A 21,636-nucleotide genomic window follows, 5' to 3' on the forward strand; every position below is an offset into this window, starting at 1 on the left:
CGTTGGAAGGGCCAGGCCTGACTCTCCTGTTCAGTGAGCTCGCACAGGGTGGAGCAGTGCTCAAGGAGGAAGGACCTGGCTTTTGGGGTTCAGCAAACTGGGTTCCCAGGCCTGCTCGGGCACACCCAGTTCTGTGGCCTGGGCAAGTCCTTTTCCTCGTCTGAGCTTCAGTTTCCTCATCTCCTGAGCAGAGAGAGTAAGAGCACGCCTTTTGCCATGCACCGGGGGTTACACGCCCCGCGTTTGGCACTGCACCTAACAGGCACACCTGGCTGTGCAATGCGGGCGACTAAAAGCCGTTGAGCTGCGAAAGCGTAAACACCCACAGGGCGCTCCCGAGCCGACGCTCTGACCCACCCACCGGCGGGCGGCGCCCCGGGATGGGAGGTGGCTGCGCCCCGGGCCTCTGCGCCGTGACCCTTGCCTCCCGCGCCGGGCTCGCTTGAGGGGCGCCCCCATCCACGGCGGCCTCCGGAGCAAGGCTCGGGGAGCCGCGGGGCAGCCATGGCGGAGCCCGAGGTCGCGGCCGAGGAGGTGGACGCCCTCATCGACGACCTGGACTACCTCCCCGGCCACTTCCACCTGGAGATGCAGCTGAACTTCGAGCCGCGCTCGCCGGCCTCGCTCCACGCCCGGGACCTGAAGCTGCAGCGGGACGGCCTTCGGCAGGAGCTGGCGCTGACGGCTGCCGCGCAGCGCCCCGCCGTGCGCCACCTCCTGGGCGCCTTCGCCTTCTACCTGGAGGAGCTGGATGAGGCCCGCGAGAGCTTCCTCGAGGTGGCCCGCGAGGACCCGGGCAACCTCAACGCCTGGGCCAATCTGGTGCACGTGTACGGGCGGCTGGGGCAGAAGGAAGAGGAGGAGGCGTGCGCCGAGCGGCTGGCCGGCCTCATGGGCCTGGCGGGGGACCGCGGGGCCGCCGGGGACCCCCCGCTCCGCGCCGCGCGCTGCCTGGCCGAGCAGGGCTACGCGCACGGCTTCGACGTGGGCTGCGCCAGCCCAGAGGAGCGGGCGCGGGTGCTGGAGGCCGGCATCGAGCTCTATGACAAGGCGCTGGGCCACGCGCAGCAGGTGGGTGACCCCTCCCCAGGCTGGGAGGGCTGGGGTCGCGGCCCCTGAAGTCTGCAGGGATGCCCCCGGCCTCCAAATTCTCACCGAACCCTGGCCCTTTGGCTTCCGGAATACGGTTCCAGCGTGCCCCTCCCACCTTGGGTCCTAGACCAGGCTTGTAGCTTTTCTCTGTCGGACTAGGGCGTGGACCCACTTCCCAGCGGGTTAGCTTGCGTAGGTTTCTTTGCTGGCAGCACTGCAAACTCCACACACCAACTCATCCCTCTCACCTTGCTCTTCCCAGCAAGTACCTGTCCCTGCACCTGTCCACACCCACCTAAGTATAAGGCACAGCTCCACATCCCGCCAGAAACAGGCAGCATTCTTGCCTCCTCTCTCCCGCTCACGCACCATAGCCATCCACTCAGACCCCAGATCCTGTCCGCTCCGCCTCCTCATATCTCCAGGGTCTATCCGCTCCTCTCCTGCCTCCCCTCGCCAGCCCAGCCTCCATCATCCCCTGCCTGGGTTCCTGCTCTCTGGCCTGACCCTTCGGCCTCCTCCTCCACCCTTGCTGCCAGTGTCATGTTGCTCAATCCTGCTGGCCATATCGGTCAGCTGCTTACAACCCCCAGTGACTCCCCACTGCCTGGCACGTAAGTCCCAGGCTCTCCGGTGGGCACCAGAGACCCTCTGTGGCCTTGCTCTCTGCCTTCCCTCTGCCGTGTTCCCCCTTCCAACCAGGCTTTTGCCACCGTCTACTTCCCCTTGTTCCCCGTGGGCCAGGTCTCCTTACAGCCCACCTTGCCACTCTTTCGGCCTCTTTCAGAGGTGCCCTTTGCTCTACCCTTGCCTGGAAGGTTGTCCTCTCTCTCAGGCATCCACTCCGCTGACTTTTCCAGGCTGGGTCAGGCATCTCCCCTGGGCTCCCACAGCACTGCTCACACTGTCCATTTACAAGTCTGTCTCCCCACCTCAATCTTGAGCTCTTCAAGAGTGGGGACAACATCTGTCTGGTTTACCACTGTAAAGCCGACACCTGGCCAGTGCCTGGACACAGTGGCACTCGGTAAATGCATCTTGAGTGAATGCATGTGTAGCACAGGGCCCGGAGCTACAGAGACAAACGCTAGGCATATCAGTTACCCATTGTTGTATGACAAATAGCTTCTGAGACTTAGCAGCTTGAAACAATAAGCACTGATCGTCTCAGAGTTTGCGCGCTGAAGAACCCAGGCATGGTTTAGCTGGGTGCCGCTAGGCTGTGGTCTCATCTGAAGGCTTGCTCAGCTGGGGGCGGTGGGGTAGGGGTCTCCTTCCAAGCTCACACGCATGGCGATTGGGAGAATCAGTTCCTCACTTGCTGTTGGCCAGAGGCCTCCCTCAGGTCCTTGCCACGAGGACATCCCATCACTTTTGCTCTATTCTCTTCATTAGAAGCAAGTCACTAGGTCTAGCCTCCAGGCAGAGAGCAGGGGTTACACAAGAGCACAGATACCAGGCAGTGGGGATCACTGGGGGCCATCCCAAAGGCCGCCTGCATTGGATGACAGACAAATGATGTAGACGCATTGTCCTCTTGTTACAGAAGAGGAGATCACAGTTCAGAGAGGTACCCTGGCTTTTCCTTGAAGGCGCTTCATAGGCAGGGTTGAGCTGATAATGATGACTGTGATAGTTAAACGACAACAAGCCTTCACACGTGGGTAGGATGGCTCCATTCACAAAGGCTCTGCACACCCCCTTGGAGCCTTTTCCACCAAAGCTTATGGCTCCCGCATACGAGGAAATGTGGAGTCAAGACCTCAGGGAGTGCTGGGTGGGAGGCACGGACTTGACTTACGGGGAGCAGGGCAGGGTGGAGGTTAAGACGGTAGACTCTGGGTCAGACAGTCCAGGTCCGAATCCCAATTCCCCATGCTCTCACCTCCAACCGGTCCGTAGCATGACTGAGCTTCCCTTTCTATGAAATGGGGATAATAATAGTGCTTGTGTCCTAGGATTCCTCATCCGTAAAATGAGGAACAGAGCCTGCACAGAAACGGCAGGATCACAGACGACCTCTGCCTCTCCTGACCTGGGAGAGCCTCCTCCCCGCTGAACTGTGTGCAGCTGTGGCTGTCCCCTGGGGCCAAAAGGAACCCAGGTCTCCTGTTTTAGAGCCTGAGCACAAGGCCCTGAATGCCAGCCGCCCTCAGTGGAAGGCGTGGCCAGCTTGGTGTATGTTGAGTATGGTCACAGTCTCAGAGCAGGGCCTGAAAAGCCCTGGACTGGGAGCCAGGAGTCCTGGGTTCTCATCTCAGCTGCAACCACCCACGGTGGGGCCTTCTCCTGTCTGGGTGGTGGTTTCCCCATCTGTGAAAGTGAGGGAGGGGGGACTGGATGGTCTCTGAGGTCCCTTCCTGCTCTCAGGAGAAGGCTTCCTGGAGGAGGTGAGCAGGGAGGCAAAGTTTTGGGCATAGGGAAGGAATGGGGGCCGACTCCTCCCTCCCTGCTGCTGGTCTGCCCAGCCACAGTGGGGGCCGCACCGTCCCCTTCAGTGACCGCTCAGAGGAGAGAGTGTCAAGCAGGGCACTGCCCTGTGCTCCAGGGAGGGAGCTGACTGTCTCAGGTGGGAGGTGGCCTGTGCTGTGTCCTTGGGCCTGGCCCAGCGGCTGCTCCCCAGGTCTGCACAGAGTATCTGTGGTCAAAACCTCCCCCCAGTCCCAGGAGAAAGTGGGTATTTGAAGCTCCCCCGTTTCATCATCTGAGGATTAGGAGAGATCATGCTTATAAAGTACGTGGCGCAGGGTAGATGCTCAAGAAATAGTCGCAATCGGGATGACAGTGATGATTTTGTATAGTAAGAGCAGAAGGCTGGGTTCAACCACCCAGGTCGCTTATTATTTTGCTGTGTGACTTTGTACAAGTCACTTTTCATCTCTGGCCTCAGTGTCTGCTTTATAAACATTAAACAATAGTGATTTCTGCCTCAGTTTACTATGATTATCCAATCAAGTCATGGGGTAAAAGTGCCCATAAACTGGTAAATTCTGGGCATGTCTGAGACACACATGCTCAGCATCTTAACGTTTATTGAGCACCTACTGTGTGCCAGGCCCTATCATTAAGAACTCCTGCCTTTTAGAAGCTCATGGACAAAGGGAAGAGCAAACATTAGTTCCTTCAGTAACCAGCCTTCCCTGAGCCCCATCTCTGGTAGTGGGGGCCAAAGGGGCGTGTCAGAGGCGTGCCTATGACTGGCTGAGGTCACAGGCGTTCATTACATGGCCTGTGCCAGGTGACAATCATCTCTGAGTGCTGTACACCAGAGACCATAGTTTCTGAACCAAAAACAGGACCCCCCCAGAGGCTGACAAGGGAAGTGCACTTCGAGGACATCAGGACCCGTGTTGGAGTCAGCAGGGACCTGGCAAGTCCAGGTCCTGGGGATAGAGTGACAGTAACTGAACTTCAGAGAGGACACACTTCCTTTCAGCACAAGTGACTGAGGGAGGCTTCTGGAAGAGGCAGTAGTGTACTGGCAGGAATGAGAGGAGGGCAATCCTGGCAGGGGCGTGGTGTGTGCAAAGGTCCTGCGGTGGGGGCTTTAGTGACAACTGAACTGGATGAGACCTGGCAAGAGGGCAGCCAGAAGCTTCATGGGGAAGAAGAGCACGTGGTGGCCCTGAGGAACTGCTGATGTGGTCTCTGAGGTCTGGTTCCTTGCCCTCCTCTGAGCCGCATTTCCTCTTACTTCCCTTGAACCTTACTTCCCAGGGACTCTAAACTTCTCCTACTTCTCCAGACATGCCTGTGCAGGAACTTTTCCCTCTGCCTAGAAAGCAAACTCCATCCATCAAAACCCAGCTCAAATGTCACCCCCCCCTTGAAAACCTTCCTTCACACAATGCACACCTTCACACAGTAATATTCATGAACGCTCTTCTCCAGGTGCCTTGCGGACTTCATCTTAGTCCTCACAAGAACTCCCTGATCCCATTTTACAGATGTGGGAACTGAGGCAGAGCGAGGCTAAGTAACCTGCCCAAGACCACAGAGCTAGTAAGTGGCAGTTGAGTTTACGCCACTCTGACTCCAAAGCCTTTGCTCTTTCTGGAGAGGTGGGAGAATTGGGGTGCAATAAGTGTGAAGCAGATGGCCGGCAGGATGGGGAGGGGAGCCCCCCACTCCGGCCACCTCCTGGAAATCTAGGGTGGAAGTGTGGAGAAGTAGAGAGAGGGTTGCCGTGTATAGGGAGTGGGGGGGGGGGATAGGAAGGACGAGGGCAGAGGTGAAGTCAGCATGGGGTCAGGGAAGGAGGAGTGGGGAGAGTGGAGCAGCCGCTGAGGGACCTCCAATTGAGAGGGTCGCCACCCACAGGAGCGCAGCTGGGGGTGGGCGGCCAGGAGTCCGACCCAGCCGGTGCTGCAGCTCCAGGAGAGTTTCCATCCTGAGGGGGCTGGGACTGTCCCAGGCAAGGAGGAGCCCCCGGAGCTCAAAGAATAAAGAGCAACCAAAGAACCAATGACGGCTGCTCATCTGCTAACTAAAATTACAAGAGAAAACATTACAGAAGTTAGTAATTCAGCCCATAATCCAAAAATAAGCCGCATGTCTGTGGACGAGTGGACGAGTGTCTGTGCCTTCCCTCTCAGCCCTTAGTTCCCTCCCTTTCCTCGTCCTCAAGTTACAAAAATATGATGAGGCAGATTGCTTTATCCGTCATTCCTCCGCACCCCCGTCACCTCTCCACACACACTCACAGACGGATTCTTGGTGGAGTCTCCAGGCGGAGTGGGTATTAGGAGCAAACACTTTGCAGTTAGACACACTCGGTTAAAATTCTGCCTCCATCACCAGGTGGCTACGGACAAGTCACTTCACATCTCTGAGCCTCAGTTTCCTCATCTGCAAGGTGGGATTCTAACATCACCTCACAGGGTTGCTGTGAGGATTAAGTGAGAGACCGTGAAGGGCTCCAGGCAGAGTGTAGATCATGTTGGCGCCCAGCCCCTCACCTTGCCCACCCTCTGGCCGCCACAGCCCTCAGCTTTGCTCTATAACAGTGGTTTCTGTCTTGCCCTCTAGAGGGTGAGCCCTCTGTCTTGGGCGACCCTCTATCTCTACCTACCACCCCGTGTCTGGAACGGGGTTGGACACCCAAGAGGGGTTTGTGACTGTTGCTAAATTTAATTTGTTTTTTTAGTCTTAAAATCCCCATTCTTTTTCTAAAATAAAGTAACTCGAACTTAAATTTCTCTAAAAAAGTAATATCTCTGTCCCAAGCTAACTCAATCATTCGAGTTTCTTCCCCTTTTCCTGGAATATTGTGTGGCTTCACACACGCACACATGTACCTGCACACACACGCACAGGTGCACACACATGCAGATCCTTCACCTCTGCTGCTGGCCCAGAGCAGGCTCAGGGTGGTAGTAGGAAACACCACCACAGTGGGCGCCATTGATCCAGCCTGTACACCAGGCACAGAGCTCAGAATGTTACGTTCATTAGCACATCCGATTTTTATTCAAACCTCACAGACACACTGCCACTGGTATTGTGATTCCCTGGTGCACAGAGGACAGAACAGGCTCAGGGAGGGGACTCGCCCCAGGTGACCGGGTGCACACAGGCCATCCAGGTTTCACCGGGCCTGCTGGGGCGGGCGGGGATGGACCCAGTGCTGGTAGGCCCAGCAGCCGGCCTCACAAACAAACAAAGGTGCAGGCATCCACACAGTCGCCAGGCAGGAAGGACCGACAGACACACACAGCTGTGCCACCATTGGGGAGGCCAGCCCCAGGACCCGGGAATTCCTCAAGGAGCTGCCCTCCCAACAGCTCTCTGCCTCCCACATGCCCCCCTCTCTCCCCCAGCCTCCCTTTCTCCCTCACCTCTTCGTCCCACAGCTCCAAACCCTGACAACTCGGGCGCACGGTGCAGGCAGATGCGCTGCTGGGACTGAGGTCAGAGTGTTGGTGTGGGAATCTGCAGGCTGCAGGGACGCCCTGGGTGACCTGGGCTGGCTGTGTAACCTCTCTGAGGGTCCATGTCTCCCTCTGTGAAATGCGGACAGTGGTACCAGCCTGGCAGGGGTGTGGGAGGAGGAACTGGGGTCACGGAGGGAAGGCCCAGCCCCAGCGAGCTTTGATGGACGTGTCCTTCTCATCCTCATCCCCTGATGGGGCTGCCAGGACTCCTTCTAAGTGAGCCCCCACCCTCTTTCTGCTTCCTCCCACTTCCTCCTGCCCCTTCCTGAGCTTGCCCTCAGCCCAGCCCAGCCCAGAGCCAACTTTAGGAAAAGAACAATGACATCGGGGAAGACCCCACTCGGAGCCAGGGGTCAGGATTTGGGTTCCTGCCTCAGCCCTGCCCCGACTGGCTGTGGGACAGTGGGCAAGTCCTCTGTGGAAGGTGGACATTTCCTCCTCTGTCACTGGACTAAGGTGGTGGCCAGGGTGATTTCAGGGACAGGAAGGACTTTGATAATAGAGAAGTGGGGGAAGGAATGAACCTCCTGGCAGAAGAAAACACAAACACACAGAGGGAGGTAGGAAACCACAGCTTGGGGAATGTCAGGCACGGCGTTTTGAGGACTTTAGAGTTGATCTCCAACTTTTGAGATCATGGGCAGGGTGATGCTTGCAAACACACACACACAGCTCCACGAATCTGAGTGGTTTGGTTTGGATGACGCTGGACGATGAGCTAGGGACTGTGCACTTGTGCTTTTTTTCACAGATTATCTCACTTGCTCCTAGAAATGCTGGGGAATCAGAACTGTTATTAACCCCATTCTACAGATGAGCAAACTGAGGCTCAGAGAGCCGTAACAACTTGCTCAAGGGCACACAGCCATGAGTGGCTGGCTGGAACTGAACTCAGTTCTCTCCGACATAAAGCCCAGGCTGAGGGACAGCTTTCCTGACACTCTAGCCCCAGCCTTCTGATGGCCTCGGTGCTGCTCACATTTGCATAACAGCACCTTCTGAATTTGCTGCTGGCTTCTTTCCCTCCACACCTGGCAATTTTGGGAACTGGGTCTCCCCTCCTTATTGATACAGGACCCCAGAGCCAAAGTTGCCTGTAGCATCATCTGACCCAACTGCCTTCTTCACAGGAGGAAAGATAGAGTGTGTTAAGGGTGCACACAGCCTGGACCCATGGGAGGGGCTGAGAAAATGCAGGATTTCTTCAGACCTGCCCGGTGCCAGAGCTGGAATTGTACCCAGGACTGGACAGGGTCCCTTTTCTCTAGGGACCATGGAATAGAGAAGTGGCTCTACTCAGTCCTGCGAGTCTGTGGAACCAGTGCAAAGCAAAGCTGGCTCACAGAGTCTGCGTCTGCGTGACAGATCTAGGACCAGAAAGGGGGTGACAATGGGGAGCTGCAGTCGATCTGCTCCACTCTTAAAATCCACAAAGACCATGCAGGGAACCCAGCGAGGGCTGAATAGGTGACTCACCTCCATGGCACAGCGCCCAGTCACACTGATCACTCCCACCCATGTGCCTGTGACACAGGCAAACCCAGTCGATCATCCCTGCTTATAGATGCGGAAACTGAGGCCCAGGCTGGGCCAGCGGACTTTCAAGGAACCCTGGGGGAGGTAGAGGCAGGGGTGGGACTCCAATCTCAACCCTCTGTTTACTCCCCACCCCCACCGAGGCAGGAGCTGCATGAGGAGAGACCCCTGCCCAGCCTTTCTGGGGCAGACCCCCAGGGGTGCCAGGCCAGCCAGGTGGGCTGGGGCCGGAGCTCCGCGTGCAGAGCCCAAGGCTGCTCTGTCATCACAGAGGACATTCCAGTTGAGCAGGAAGAGCATGGTCCCGAGACCTGCCACCTGGTGACTTTTATTTCTGCAGCGTCAGCCTTCACAGACAGGGTCAGCCTGATGAGGTGGAAAGAACAAGGGCACTGGAGGGAGGCAGATCTGAACTTGAATCCTGGCACCTCCCCCTGGGCTGTGGGGCTGGCCGGGCGGCTTTTCTCCTAGCCTCTGTTTCCTCACCTGTAAAAGGAGGAGGCTGCATTACACCTTCTCGGGCTGCTGTGCGGGTGGATTCGGTGCCACGATGCACGAAAGTGCCCAGTGGACAGTTGATGGTTGAGAAACGTTCATTCTCTTTCCTCCTTCTCATCCCCCCTCCCCTGAAAGAGAATCAGTCAGCTCTCAGGAACTGACTCTAAAACACAGAATACAACATCCACAGGGGCAGAGTTCAAACTGCAAGGCAAACATTTTCCTTACGAACCAATAAGGTCTCTGTATAGCCTATGCAGACACATATAGATTCATAAACCATTAGCACATTGAGATCTTCTATTGAAATCCTCTAAAATAGCTAAGCCCTGCAACATCTCCTTCTGTGGGGACCACCTTTTGAAGTAAATGGAGTAGCCAGCTGAGACCCATCCTTCTATCTGCCAAGTTAACACAAACCTGCTCTGTAACATCTAATCCTCATCCTGATATTCTCTGCAGGTACTGCCAGATCACCTGCCTTTGCCAGTTACCCACCCAGCTGTAGCAGCTTGGATCGTCAGGCTTCCAGAGGATCACAACTGCTGATCCTTTTGTTCATTTAAAAAGAGAGGCACTGGTGCACTGGCCTGCCATTTTCACCTGGCTCTCTGCAGTGCTAGACTCTAGTGCAGTGTTTCTATCAGATTCCCAGGTGCTGCTGATGCTGCTGGTCGGGGGACCCCACTGCGAGGACCACTCGTCTGCTGCTGGGTTCCCAGCTCTGCTACCTTCTAGCTATGCCACTCTGGGCCACAGGTGCCTCTTCTGTAAAACTGGGATAATCGTAGTCCCTACCTCCTAGGTAACCCCGGAGTTAACACATGTAAATTATGTGCCTGGTGCATAGTAACTGCTCAATAAAAGGCACTATTATTAGTATAGCTAAAAAAGCAGCATTTCCAGGTTTCAGTCCAGGATTTCACACTGGCTTTGTGTCTGTGAGGATGTCTTCTCACCTCAGTGTTCCCATCTGTACTAGGGGGGTGTTGATAACCCACTCTACATTCCACAAAGGGCTTTCTGAGGGTCATGTGGCATCTGTGTGAGTGCACTTTGTAAATGGTAAGCACTGTACAAACACTTGCAGCGAGGTGTTGTGGGAGTAGGGTGCACTTGAAGTCAGAGACCTGGCCTGAAATAGGTGAAGTAGGCACGTCTCTGCCTCTTTGAGCCTCGGTTTCCCCATCTCTATAATGAGGGAAATACCGGTGAGGGCCTCGGAGGAGCTGGGAGATGTCCTGAGAACCCCTTGCCTGAAGTCGATGCCTCACTCTCACCCTCACCTAGTACCAGAATCTAACCAGCTACTTAAGGGCAGTGCTGGTGCCTGGGCCTTGCCAGCTTGAAGCCTCGGCGGGCTCACGCTCTGGCCAGTGCCCCCTCATAGACCCCAGAACCCCCGGCTCACGGGGTCCTGATGAGGATGAACAAGAGAAAAGGTGGGGTGTCCTGCCAAAGCCCACACGGGGAGGCCCTCAGTCAATATTTCTGTCCTGGCAGAGGTGCTGTCAGCCCCTCCCAGACTGCCTCCAAATATATTGCCTCTGGGAGCCATCAACTCTGGAAGTGAATTCCTTGCAGCCATAAGAGGCTTCACAGCAACTTCATTCTCCAGGAGAGAGGAGGGGAGGGGGCAGTCAGAGGCCTGTTTAATTTAATTTAGCATACGTGGCTTGCCAGGTTGCCCCTGGTAACAGCTTCAGCTGCTGCTTCAGTTACAACTAGAAGGATTTTTAAAGAGACAGCCCATTTTAAGACCAGAATTGCACAGCAAAATGAATGGACTCTCTCTACTAGCTCCATCACAGGGATGGAGGATTGGAACCCAAGCACAGTGAGGCTTCAAACGAGGTCTGTTTATACCATTAACTCCATTCCTGATTTGCAACCCCATAAGCCCTCCTGCAAATGTTACTCTTTTTTTTTTTTTTTTTGCGGTACGTGGGCCTCTCACTGTCGTGGCCTCTCCAGCCGCGGAGCACAGGCTCCGGATGCGCAGGCTCAGCGGCCATGGCTCACGGGCCCAGCCGCTCCGCAGCACGTGGGATCCTCCCAGACTGGGGCACGAACCCGTGTCCCCTGCATCGGCAGGCGGACTCTCAACCACTGTGCCACCAGGGAAGCCCTGCAAATGTTACTCTTAAGTGGGATCTGAGGAGGGGCTACATTTGGGATTTGTCATAGAGATGTCACTCAGCTAGCTACTTCTCTGAAAATCAGTTTTAGTCTTCAAGTAGAAGGGGAGTTAACCTTTAGGAGTTGCCCCTGCAATTCAGGCACTCTGCCACCAGGTGGTAGTATTGCTTACTTAGTGCAAACCATAACCAGGCTTGACTTACTCAAGACTATCACAATGGTGGTGAAACCACTGGGTTTTAAGTCCTGATACTAACCAGTGTGTGACCCTGAGCAAGCTGCTTCACCTCTGTGGTCTCACTGTTCTCAGAGACATAATAAGGGGATTGATTGGATCAAGATAACTGAGTGCTGTGGACAGACTTCGGGCTAGGACAAGGAAGGCATGAGTTTATGTCCCAACTCTGTCATGTACTGTGTGATGTGGACACATAACTTAATTTCTTGCATCTTGAATACCAAACAGGAAAGTGGCTATGAACCAGGGAGAGCCCTGAGGACAACACACTGCTCTTCAACACTGGGGACCTGTGGACCCCACGGGGCATATGAGGCCCTAGGAGCAGAGTGGTGGGGTAGAGAGGTGGAGAGTGGGGTGAGGCAGGATAGCCCCGGACTCCAGAGCCTGAGACTTCGATGCCCCACCTAGAACTGACATAAGGCAAAGCAGCCTCCTAGACACGCCTAATTCTGCACGTTTCTAACCCAAACCAGGAGAAAGGGGGTGAACGTTTATGGAGATTTATGGGCACGGTCCCCAGGCTGGTCACTGCCTCACAATGCCCCTTTGCAGGTAAGGACACAGCCTCTGAGGGGTAACACATCCACCCAGGGTCACCCCCTCTTGTGGCCAGACCTGTTGGCCACCCGAGCCTCTGCTCTCTGCACTGTAGCCCTCCCTTAGTCTAGGATACCTGCTGTCACTTGTGGTCACATCTCCTTGTCAGGAGCCTGAAAGGGGGAGCAAGTTCTGTGTCTCCCCACCATGACTCAGTCTGGCCAACCTCAAAGCAGGCATGGGGCCAGAGGTCACGAGATCACAGCCACAGGCAACCAGGGAGACTGAGGCACACGTGCCTTCGGTCCTTCACACAGACAGGTGCTGACATTATATCAAGGTCCTTGGCCAGCTTGGCCCACAGTAGGTGCCCCATGAATCTGAGTCCCCTTCCCATGTCCCAGGTCCCGTGCAGGTGCAGTAGGTAAGGTCATCTGGCAGCCCATCCAGCTTTTTGCTTTGGCCAGTGTTCTCCATTGCGCTCTCAAGGATGCCCTTTAATCCTTGGGTCCCGCCCCTCTCCCCTCCAGACAGCCCTGTTCCCAGCCGAGCCCGCATACACGTATTCCAACCTAAGTAACAGGATGACTCCCCACCTCTAACCCCTTCTATGCCTCCCCACTGCCTTGCAGATGACTTCCAGGTCCTGAGCCTGACACTCAGGGGACCCTCCTGATGTTCCCCTGCTGGCTCATCCCCTCGCCCCTTACAACTGGGGTTCTAGCCGCTCTGGGCTGCATGCAGCCCCCGACACACCTGCTCGCTCATCTCTGAGGTTTTGCACGTGATGTGCCCTCCATCTGATGCCCTCTCTCACTGTATCCACCTGGTTGGTTCCTACTTGTCCCTGAGAACCCTGCTCCAGCACGTCCTCCTCCAGAAGTCTTGGCGGTACCCCTGGATCATGTAGGAAACCTCCTCCCATAGCCCCTGGTGTTCCTTCTGCTCTAATTCCTGCCAGACCTGACTTGGGTCAGCATTCAAGACACTCCCCTATGGGCAATCACACTGTTCACTGAGATCTACTCACAGGTCCCCCTTCCTCTCTTCCTCCGAACCATCCAAGGCTACCTCAGAGCAGTCGCAGCCTAACTTGGCAACGTTAGCTCCCGCCACACCCCAGTCATACTCACCGTGCCCCATGCTCCCCAGCTGCCCACTCGTGTCCGTGCTGAACACCCCGTCTGGAATGCCCTTGTCCCCCACCTCACCCTCTCAAATACCACTGCTATTCAAGGCCCACCTTACAGCCCATCCTCTATGAGACCTTCTTAGAGTCTTCTGGCTGGAAGTGGCCTCTTCATCCTGCTGCATTTGTCTGCATCCCCCTCTCAGCCTTGATCAAACCCTGCTTCATATTATAGCTATTGGTAAGCCAGTGTAATGAGGGGAGCAAGGGCTTTGGAGACTAACAAATGGGGTTCAAATCCCAGCTCTGACACTTGAATGCTGTGTGACCTTGGGCAAGTCATTTTGCCTCTCTGAACTTCAGTATGTGCCTCTGTAAAATGGGATGACACCTACCTCATAGGTTGTTGTGAGATTGAGATGATGAGTGTCAGGATCCTGGCATGTGGCAGGCGCTCCTTCAAACCCCATTATTTATGGTCTCCCCAACCGAGTTGTGAGCCCATGTGGGCCAGGGTACAGGTCCCATTCAGTGCCACAGCTCCACAGCACCCAACACATCATAGTTGGGCCTCACACCACAGATGCCTCACACCACAGAAATGCTGGCTGGACTTAATGCTTCATCCTAGCTGCTGAGGGTGGGGTGGAGGGATAATAGGGGCCCTGAGCTGAGAAGGCCTCTGCGGATGGCGGGTGGTGAGTGCAGAATGGAGCCTGGAGATCAACCACAGGAGATGAATGTGGAGGGAGGGGCTGGAGGCTGAGGCAGAGCTGCTGATATGCACTGGGGGTTTTATTGGTTTTCATTAAAATTCCTTCCCAAGGCAGGAGCAGCTACTCCCATAAATATTTTATCTGGTGCCTAAGTCAGTCTAAATGCACAGCAAAGTTGGCAAGAAAAACAATGGGAAAACAGTTCAGGGTGGGGTCCTGGGCTTCAGCTGAACTCACTCACATGCCCAAAGGGGCTTTCTCAGGAAGGTGGAAGCTGAGGGATGGCGCCAAAGGGGAGAAGCGGGGGGGGGGGGGAGAGAGAAGGTGACTGGTGGAGTGTGGGCCCTGCGGTAGTGGGGAGGGAAGGAAATGGACGCCACGCCCTCTCTGTGATGGACACCTTGCTCGGGGCATTCACACAGGTCATCTTGTCAAATCCTCTGTGGTCACAGAAGTGAAGTGACTCGCCCAAGGTCACCCAGCCGGCCAGTGGCAGAGCCAGCACTATGACCAAGAGTGTACTTGCTGCTTCTCAGGGTTCAGGGAAAGCATGGGAGTCTATGAACAATGTCCCAAATGCTTCAAGAGCAGCAGCACAAGCCATTCTCTGCTTCCCTAGATCCCGAACGAGGAAAAAAGGGGCTGGTACTTCACCATGGCAACGCTCTTCATCAGGTCAGGCTATGGGTTGAGGATGGGATGGTGGGGAGGGACGGGGAGAGGTGGGGCCTGGAAGCCAGGGGAGAAATGGCTGAGCCCATCTGCGTGGCAAGGGCTCCCCGAGTTCCTCTCCCTGCCCACTGGCCTGGGGAGGACTCGCGGCACCCTGGGGACGGCTGGAAGGGTGCTGACCAGCCGCGTCCCCTTCTCTGCCACAGGTTAGATGGCATCTTCCTGGAGTTGGGCAGCGAGGAGCAGAAGAGGTTGCCGGCCTTCAACCGCACGCTGGCCCTGCTCCGGCAAGTCCTCAAGTCGTTGGAACCCCACCACCAAGGCAGGACCCGTGGGGACGGGTGGGAGAGGAGCCTCTGCCCCGTCCTCCCTGCACCCGCCACCAGCCCTGCCAGTCTTGTCACTGTCCCCACCTCTAGCACTGTTTCGCTGTCCCTCACCCTCTATCTCATCCACTCCCTTGTTCACCTCAGGGAGCTCGCACACCTCGCACAGGTGAACGGGCGCCTGCAGATCACTCCAGGTGCACGTGTCCAGGCCTGTCTGTGACCGAAAGTGTAAGAGACAGAGTTCTCGCCACTGCAGCCTCTTATCCCCATTTTGTGGTGGGAGGAGGGAAGGCTGTTCTGGACGGGAGTCGAGTCATTTTTCCACAGGGACCAGAGATCCAGAGCTGGGGAGAGCTGGAGTCAGAGAGCAGGGTATCCCGCACGACACAGTAAACACAACAAGCACTGAAACTGTTCATCCCTCCACTCACACGTCCCTCGCCCCACCCTTGTTTCTCTCGGTCCCTGGCTGGCCCACAGTGATTTCATGCCACTTCCCCTCCCTTTGTCTTCCTGGGGGCTGACACCTGGGGTGGCACTGGCCCCCTGCCTCCTCGTGGCTCCCCTCCCTCTCTCCACCCCGCTGTTGCCTGAGACCCCTCTCCCGGCCTCACCCCCAGCTCTGGCCTGGTGCTACCTCGGGATGCTGCTGGAGAGGAAGGACACCTTCTCCATCACCCCCATGGGCATCCATGACTGCGGGTTTTCAGGGACCGACCCCCTGGACTGCTTTGGCAAGGTATGTGCCCCCGGCCACAGAAGCTCTCCGAACCCGGATTGAGACTGACACCTCAGCCTCCTCTCCTGGAACCCGCTGCTTCTCTGGGTGTCATCCCCACCTCCCTGCCTTACTCAGGAAGTGCCCAGACCTTTCTCTCCATCCCAAACAAAGCCAAAGTGCTCCCTTGTCCTCTTGGCCTATGAGTCAGACCGTCTCCACTTCTCTAGGCCTGTCTTCTAAGCTAGTCACGATTTCCCAGATATACCCTCAGGCCTTTCCCCTTCACACCCCCGGGAGCAAAGTGGAAAGAAGACGAGGTTAGCTGGGGTCTGGATGCCAGCTCTGCCCATAGGCCCTGTGACCCTAAAACAAGTCACTTCCATCTCTGAACCTCCTTATCTGTTAATTATGTGATCTGTCCATCATCTAGGATATTGAGAGACTGAAAGGAGGTAGTGGATGAAACGGTTCACTGTAAACCGTAAAGCGCTGTTCAAGCCTTATTCTTGGCACCTCGTTTCTGTGGCAGTTTCCACACTTAGCTCAGTTTTTGAAGACTTTCCTGGAGGCCAGGGACCCTGTGATTTTCGTTCTCCTTGCAGTCAGCACGACGCTCTGGCCGGGGCACGTTCCTAGCATTTGCTGGTCAGTAATGAGCAATTTCTTGGTGAGAGATCTTAGTGAGAGCAGAGCATAAACACTGGTTCACGTGTGTTCCGAGAGTTTTGTCCAATTTAACGCACTGCCTTTGCCCCTCCTTGGGAACCTACTCTGTGTGGGGCACAGAGGTGGACAGATGGGGCCCCTGCCCTGTAGTTCACCATCTCAGGGGCAGCAACAAACACAAGGCAGGCAGCTGTCAGTAACAATATTGGGGTGGTGGCGGGGGAAGTGCTGTGCCCAGCTAGAAACACTGTGTGAGTCTGGGGGAGGTAGAGGCTGATTCTGGCCCCTCCCCCTACCTGCCCCAGGAAAATGGGGGAGCACACAGCGACGTGTCTGAGGAAGAGGGGTTTGCCTGGGGTCTGGAGGGATTCACTGGACGTGTCCCGTGAACATGGCAGAGAGCATGTCAGCGAGTCGGGCTCTCAGGAGTTGAGTGCCAGTGAGCTGTGCCCAAAGTGTTGGGTCCCACGATGTGGTGGATATGAGGAATAAGATCTTTGGGGTAATATGGCTCTACTGAGAGAAGGGGTTCCAGTTCTGGCAAACAGCCAGACAAATGGTTTGTTCTTACCTCCTCCCTTACCCAGGCCATTGAGATTGCCAAGGACCAACCCCCAATCCTGAATCACCTGGCCAAAATCTTCCACTTCCTCGGAAAGCAGGATATGGCCATGGGTACCTGCAACATGGCCCTGGACACCCTACGAGATCCGGAGCTCAACTGGCAGGCGTACTGCACAAGGGCCAAGGTGAGTCTACCCGCAGCTCCACCCCATCCTGCCATCCAGAATCAGAGAACAACGGCCAAGACCCTGTGGCCAGAGCCCGGAGGTCAGGGAGCCTTCACGGTGGAAGGGAGCGTAGGTGTCATCAAGGCTCACAGTTTGTGTTCTCTAAGATTGTTGAGTGAGAGAATGAAGGAGCTTCCCACCCACTGCTCATCCCTTCTGTAATGACCTGGCCAACAACCTGCCAGCCTCCTCTTTGATTAGAACCTTCGGCAGTCATACTGACCTGGGTGGAATTCTGGCCTCTCCACTCATCACTGTGGGACTTGGGGCAAGCCACTTACCCCTCCAAACCTCCATTCCTCAATCTGGAAGATACGGATAGTAACATCTATCTTAAAAGGTGGTCAGAAGACTAAGTGAAATAACATCTAAAGCAGGTGCCTGGAGCATGGGAGGTGTTTGTGAAAGGCAGAGGGTATATTGGAGGAGGTCTGATGTCGTAGATCAGAGCTCTGGCTCTCAACGCCACTGGCCTCGGTTCAAATCCCACAGCCCCGCTTACACGCTACGGGACTGTAGACAGAATACTCTTGCCCAAAGTCTGAGCCCCAGTTTCTTCTTCTATAGACTGGAGGTGATTGTACCTGCCTCACAGAGTTGTTATGAGAATTAAATTAGACTCTTGTGTAAAACTCAGTACTGACCACATAGTAAGAGTTCATAAGTGGTTGAGCAGTATTATTAGGTATATTTTTAACTGGCTCCCTGTCGCTTGAGGCAGTCCACTATGGTCACTGAGCTCAGCAGATTACTCATTTAACTGAGAGCTGCCTGCCTCTGGCTTCCCCCTACTGCTCCCAGATCTGCCCTCTGGAGCCCCTACAGAACCCATCTGCTTGTGGGCAAAGAGCTGGAGCTCTGAGTTCTCTTTGCTCCAGGCTGGACAGCCTCCTCCACTACCTTTCATGGGACATGATAGCGAATCTGCTCCCTTCGTCTTGGTCTGTATGACATAATCATTTTGCCAGCAGGTACTAGACAGTCAGTTCCTTCATGGCAGTTGATGTGGTCATTATCAATAGTAGTGATATTACTCATGATTGATAGTAAATAATAACACCTTTCTATAACACTCTGCATTTCACCCAGCACTTTCATAGTCATGGCCTGATTGAATTCTCGCAAGATCCTGTGAGAGGCCAAACGTGTGTCATTTTACTAATGAGGCAACAGAGAGGCAGTGACCTTCAAGGGGTCCTGCATTCCGTTAGGGGGAATCCAAACCTCACTCTCCTCACGCCATCACAGGTTGGCCTGTAGCATGTGCTCGCTGTCTCCCTGTAGCTCCAAAGATCACACTTACTACTCAGATGACCAGACTGGCACCAGGATGGAGGCAGGGCATAGTGAGGAGGAAGGAACAGAAGGGAAGGGAACTCATCTGTGTAAAAGCCTCAGGCCCTGCTGTGAGCCTAAGGCCCTACCTGGCCCATGACCTTGACCCACCCCGGCTCAGCTCCCTCCCTCCCAGCCACACTGGGGTCCTTGCAGCTCCTGAGGCATGATCTTGCCTCAGGGCCTCTGCCTAGAATGCTCTTCTCCCAAATATCCAGTTGGCTTCCTCCCTCACTTCCCAGAGGGCTTGAAGAAAAGGCGGAGCTGCTAGCAGCTGTGTCTTCTTGAAAATGTCAGCTTCTCACCAACACTTTGTGTCCTCCTGTCTTTGTTTGTTTTTCCTTTTTAGCACTTATCACTCCCTAGCACACTATTTGCTGATTTATCATGTTTACTGTCTCTCCCCCCAGCTGTAATACAGGCTCCAGGAGGGCAGGGAATTTTGTCATTTTGCTCTCTACTATATACCCTCAGCTCCTGGAACGTAGCAGGCTCTTGATGAATATTTGTTGAAAGAATGAATGAATGAACTGAGCACCTACCATGTGCTAGGTCCTGGCTAGAACATATTCTCTCCATTGTCATGGTAACTCTCCAAGGAAGATCTTAGTGTACTGATTTTTCAGATGTGGAAAATGAGCCTCACAGAGGTCATGCTAATGAGGAGGGGGAGGGGCTGGAATTCAGCCAAGTTCAATTGGCTCCAAAGGCAGAGCTTCCCACTCCCACCCCACCCCCACCTCATGAAGCTGTCTTAGAACCAGAGCCCACCAATGGCTGTAAAGCATTGATACCTTCAAGGACAATGACCCCCTTTTTCTTACTTCCTCCTTCTCCACCCCTTCCCTACCCCTCCTGAGCCTCTAGATTTTCTAAATGCTCCAAATAGATGTGGGGGAAAAGGGAGGAAGTGGTGACGAAAGCAAGGGTCTGGAATCGTTTGTGATTTGATGCTTGTAAGCTGGGCCACCTGCCATTCTTCCCACACTACTTGCTTACACGGACTCTCACATCCCATCTCAAACAACCCCCTCCCTTAGTCACCTCTATCCCATCACCCTGTTTATTTTTTCATACCACTTGTCACCACTTGAAGTGGTACCATGTACTTTTTTACGATCATCTCCCCTACTAGAATGTTCTGCCAGGGCAGGGACCTCCTCTCTTATCAGCACTGTACCCCAGTACCTAGCACAGGGGCTGGCATATGGTGGGCACTCAATACATATTTGTTGAATGAATGAGTGAATGAATGAATGGCTCTTACTTCATCCAACGCCCTTCATTGTACAGAGAGGGGTCAGTGTGCTAAGGCCCAGACAGTGGAGTGGCTAGCCCAAGCTGGCCCAGGAGTAGGACCTCGGACTCCCGAGTTCCAGTCACAGGGGCTTTCCACTGCACCACAGAACCTCCCTGAGTTGCTGTTAAGAAAAAAAACTTTATTTAGGATAGAAAAGAGGGCAAGGGTCCTTGCTTGAGCATCTTCCCTGAGCTGACTCTCTGTGGGCAGATCCACGTCAGAGCCTACCTGCATGACCTGGAGCGAAGCAAGATGGGGCTCGGGGGCATGCCTGACAGGAACCACCTGGCCTGCGCCAAGGCTGACCTCGAGGAGGTGGTCAAGGTGTGCCCAGGCCTCAAGACCTACCTGAACATCGGCCAGGTAAGGTAGCCTCTTGGCTAGGGTAGCCAATAGCTGACTGAAAACCTACTAACTCTCTGCCAGGCCAGGCCTGGGCACTGAGGACACAGGGAGGAACGCGGGGCATCCCCAGGCCTGATAACAGTACCTGCCTCCTACTGCATTGGTGAGGATTATAGGAGATGATGCACCTACAGCGTTCAGAACAGGGCCCAGTGCCTTCTAAGCACTCAGAAAGTGTGGGCCATTATTCTGTATCCTTCTGTGCCTTCCGTGAGCACGGAATGACTACCAGAGGTTACAATATCTTATATCTAAGAACACTGAGGCCCAGAGATTGCCCCGCTCAAGGTTATATGGCCGAGAGCGCTGGGGCTGGAACTGGAATCAGAGTACTGTCTCCTTTGCCAGGAGAGGGGCACAAAAATTTGCGATGAATAATTGTCGAGGGAGGGAGGGTGGGAATGAATGCGTGGAATTTTTAAAACAGCAAGTGTGGGAATGGAATGAACGGGCAGCGGCGACGGCAGGGGAGAAAGGCTCACCCCGAAGCCCCCACCCCAGGTCTACTACTACATGGGCGTGGACGCTGTGCAGGAGCAGCTGGCGGTGGACGAGGCGGCGCTGAACCAGGCGCTGGTCTTCCTGGCCAAGGCCGGCGAGTCGGAGCTGGGCGCCACGCTGCCCGAGCTGCAGCTGTTGCGCGGCAAGTGCCTGCGCATCAAAGGCGAGGAGGCCAACGCGGCGGCCTGCTTCAAGCGCGCCGTGGAGCTGGACGACGCGGGCTCCAGCCACACCGAGGGCTTCGGCTGCCTGCTCGAGGCGCTGCTGGCGCAGTGGAGCCAGGCGCAGCTCAGCGACGGCGAGCTGGGCAGCGAGGTGGACGCGTGGCTGCGCTGCGCCCAGCACAAGTACCCGGCGGCGCGCCTGCGCCAGGAGCTGCAGCGCGTGTGGCGCGGCCACACGGGCGAGGTGCTGGGGCTGGCCCGGGCCTTAGTGGTGCAGGGACGGCCGGCGCTGGTGCGGCTCCTCTTCGAGACCATGCAGCGCGAGGGCACGGGCCCACGGAGGGGCCACCGCGCGTTCTCCTTCGAAGGTCCCTGAGGCCCCGCCCCGTTGAGGCCCCGCCTATAAGTGATTGGACCTGGTCGGGGCGCTGCACATCGGCTTTCACTGCCGTAAACTGGCGGGTTCGGGGAACCCGTCAGGTTCTCTTTCGGGAATTGGAATGGAAACGTTAGGACCCTAGGACGGTTTGACGTGCCTACGGAGGCAAAAGGGCCTGATTCAGCTGGGGCAGACGCGAGGGGCCACTGGGAAACTGAATTAAAGGACCAAATTGTACAAATATGCGGAAAAAATAATATGGAGCCTCCCAAGAGATACAGAAGATAATTGTCTCCATTTTGGTGGCTTTCTAGTACCCAAGAGCCTGTCTTTGGATTCCGTGAGCCACGCTCTATCCTTATAATAAGGCCCCCTTTACTTAGGTTGACTGGAGTAGGTCTCAGGTCCTGCCTCCAGGGAAGCCGTGGCTAGAGAAGAGGGCACAGCTGCTAAGGAGCAAGTAAGGGAAGGGCGGTAGTCTACACCTGGCTGCTCAGGGCTCTTTCCTGCCTCTCTAGCAGCCTTGCAGCAGGCCTCATCCTTGGCCAGCTT

General features: G+C 55.4%; 1 protein-coding gene across 1 annotated transcript; it reads left to right on the forward strand.

Annotated features, from left to right (window-relative positions):
- Positions 1-478: 478 nt before the first annotated feature.
- TTC22 (tetratricopeptide repeat domain 22) lies at positions 479-21,081 on the forward strand (the record flags this gene model as incomplete). The annotated part of the gene is made up of 7 exons (XM_082834815.1): positions 479-1,071; positions 14,441-14,496; positions 14,700-14,824; positions 15,443-15,561; positions 16,797-16,958; positions 19,846-19,998; positions 20,542-21,081. The coding sequence occupies exons 1-7, from the start codon at positions 505-507 to the stop codon at positions 21,079-21,081; spliced, it is 1,722 nt and encodes a 573-aa protein (XP_082690941.1). The 5' UTR covers positions 479-504.
- Between the last annotated feature and the right edge of the window lie 555 nt (positions 21,082-21,636).

The sequence above is a fragment of the Leucopleurus acutus genome (genome assembly GCF_964270905.1).
Source record: "Leucopleurus acutus genome assembly, chromosome: 2".
NCBI lineage: Eukaryota > Metazoa > Chordata > Mammalia > Artiodactyla > Delphinidae > Leucopleurus > Leucopleurus acutus.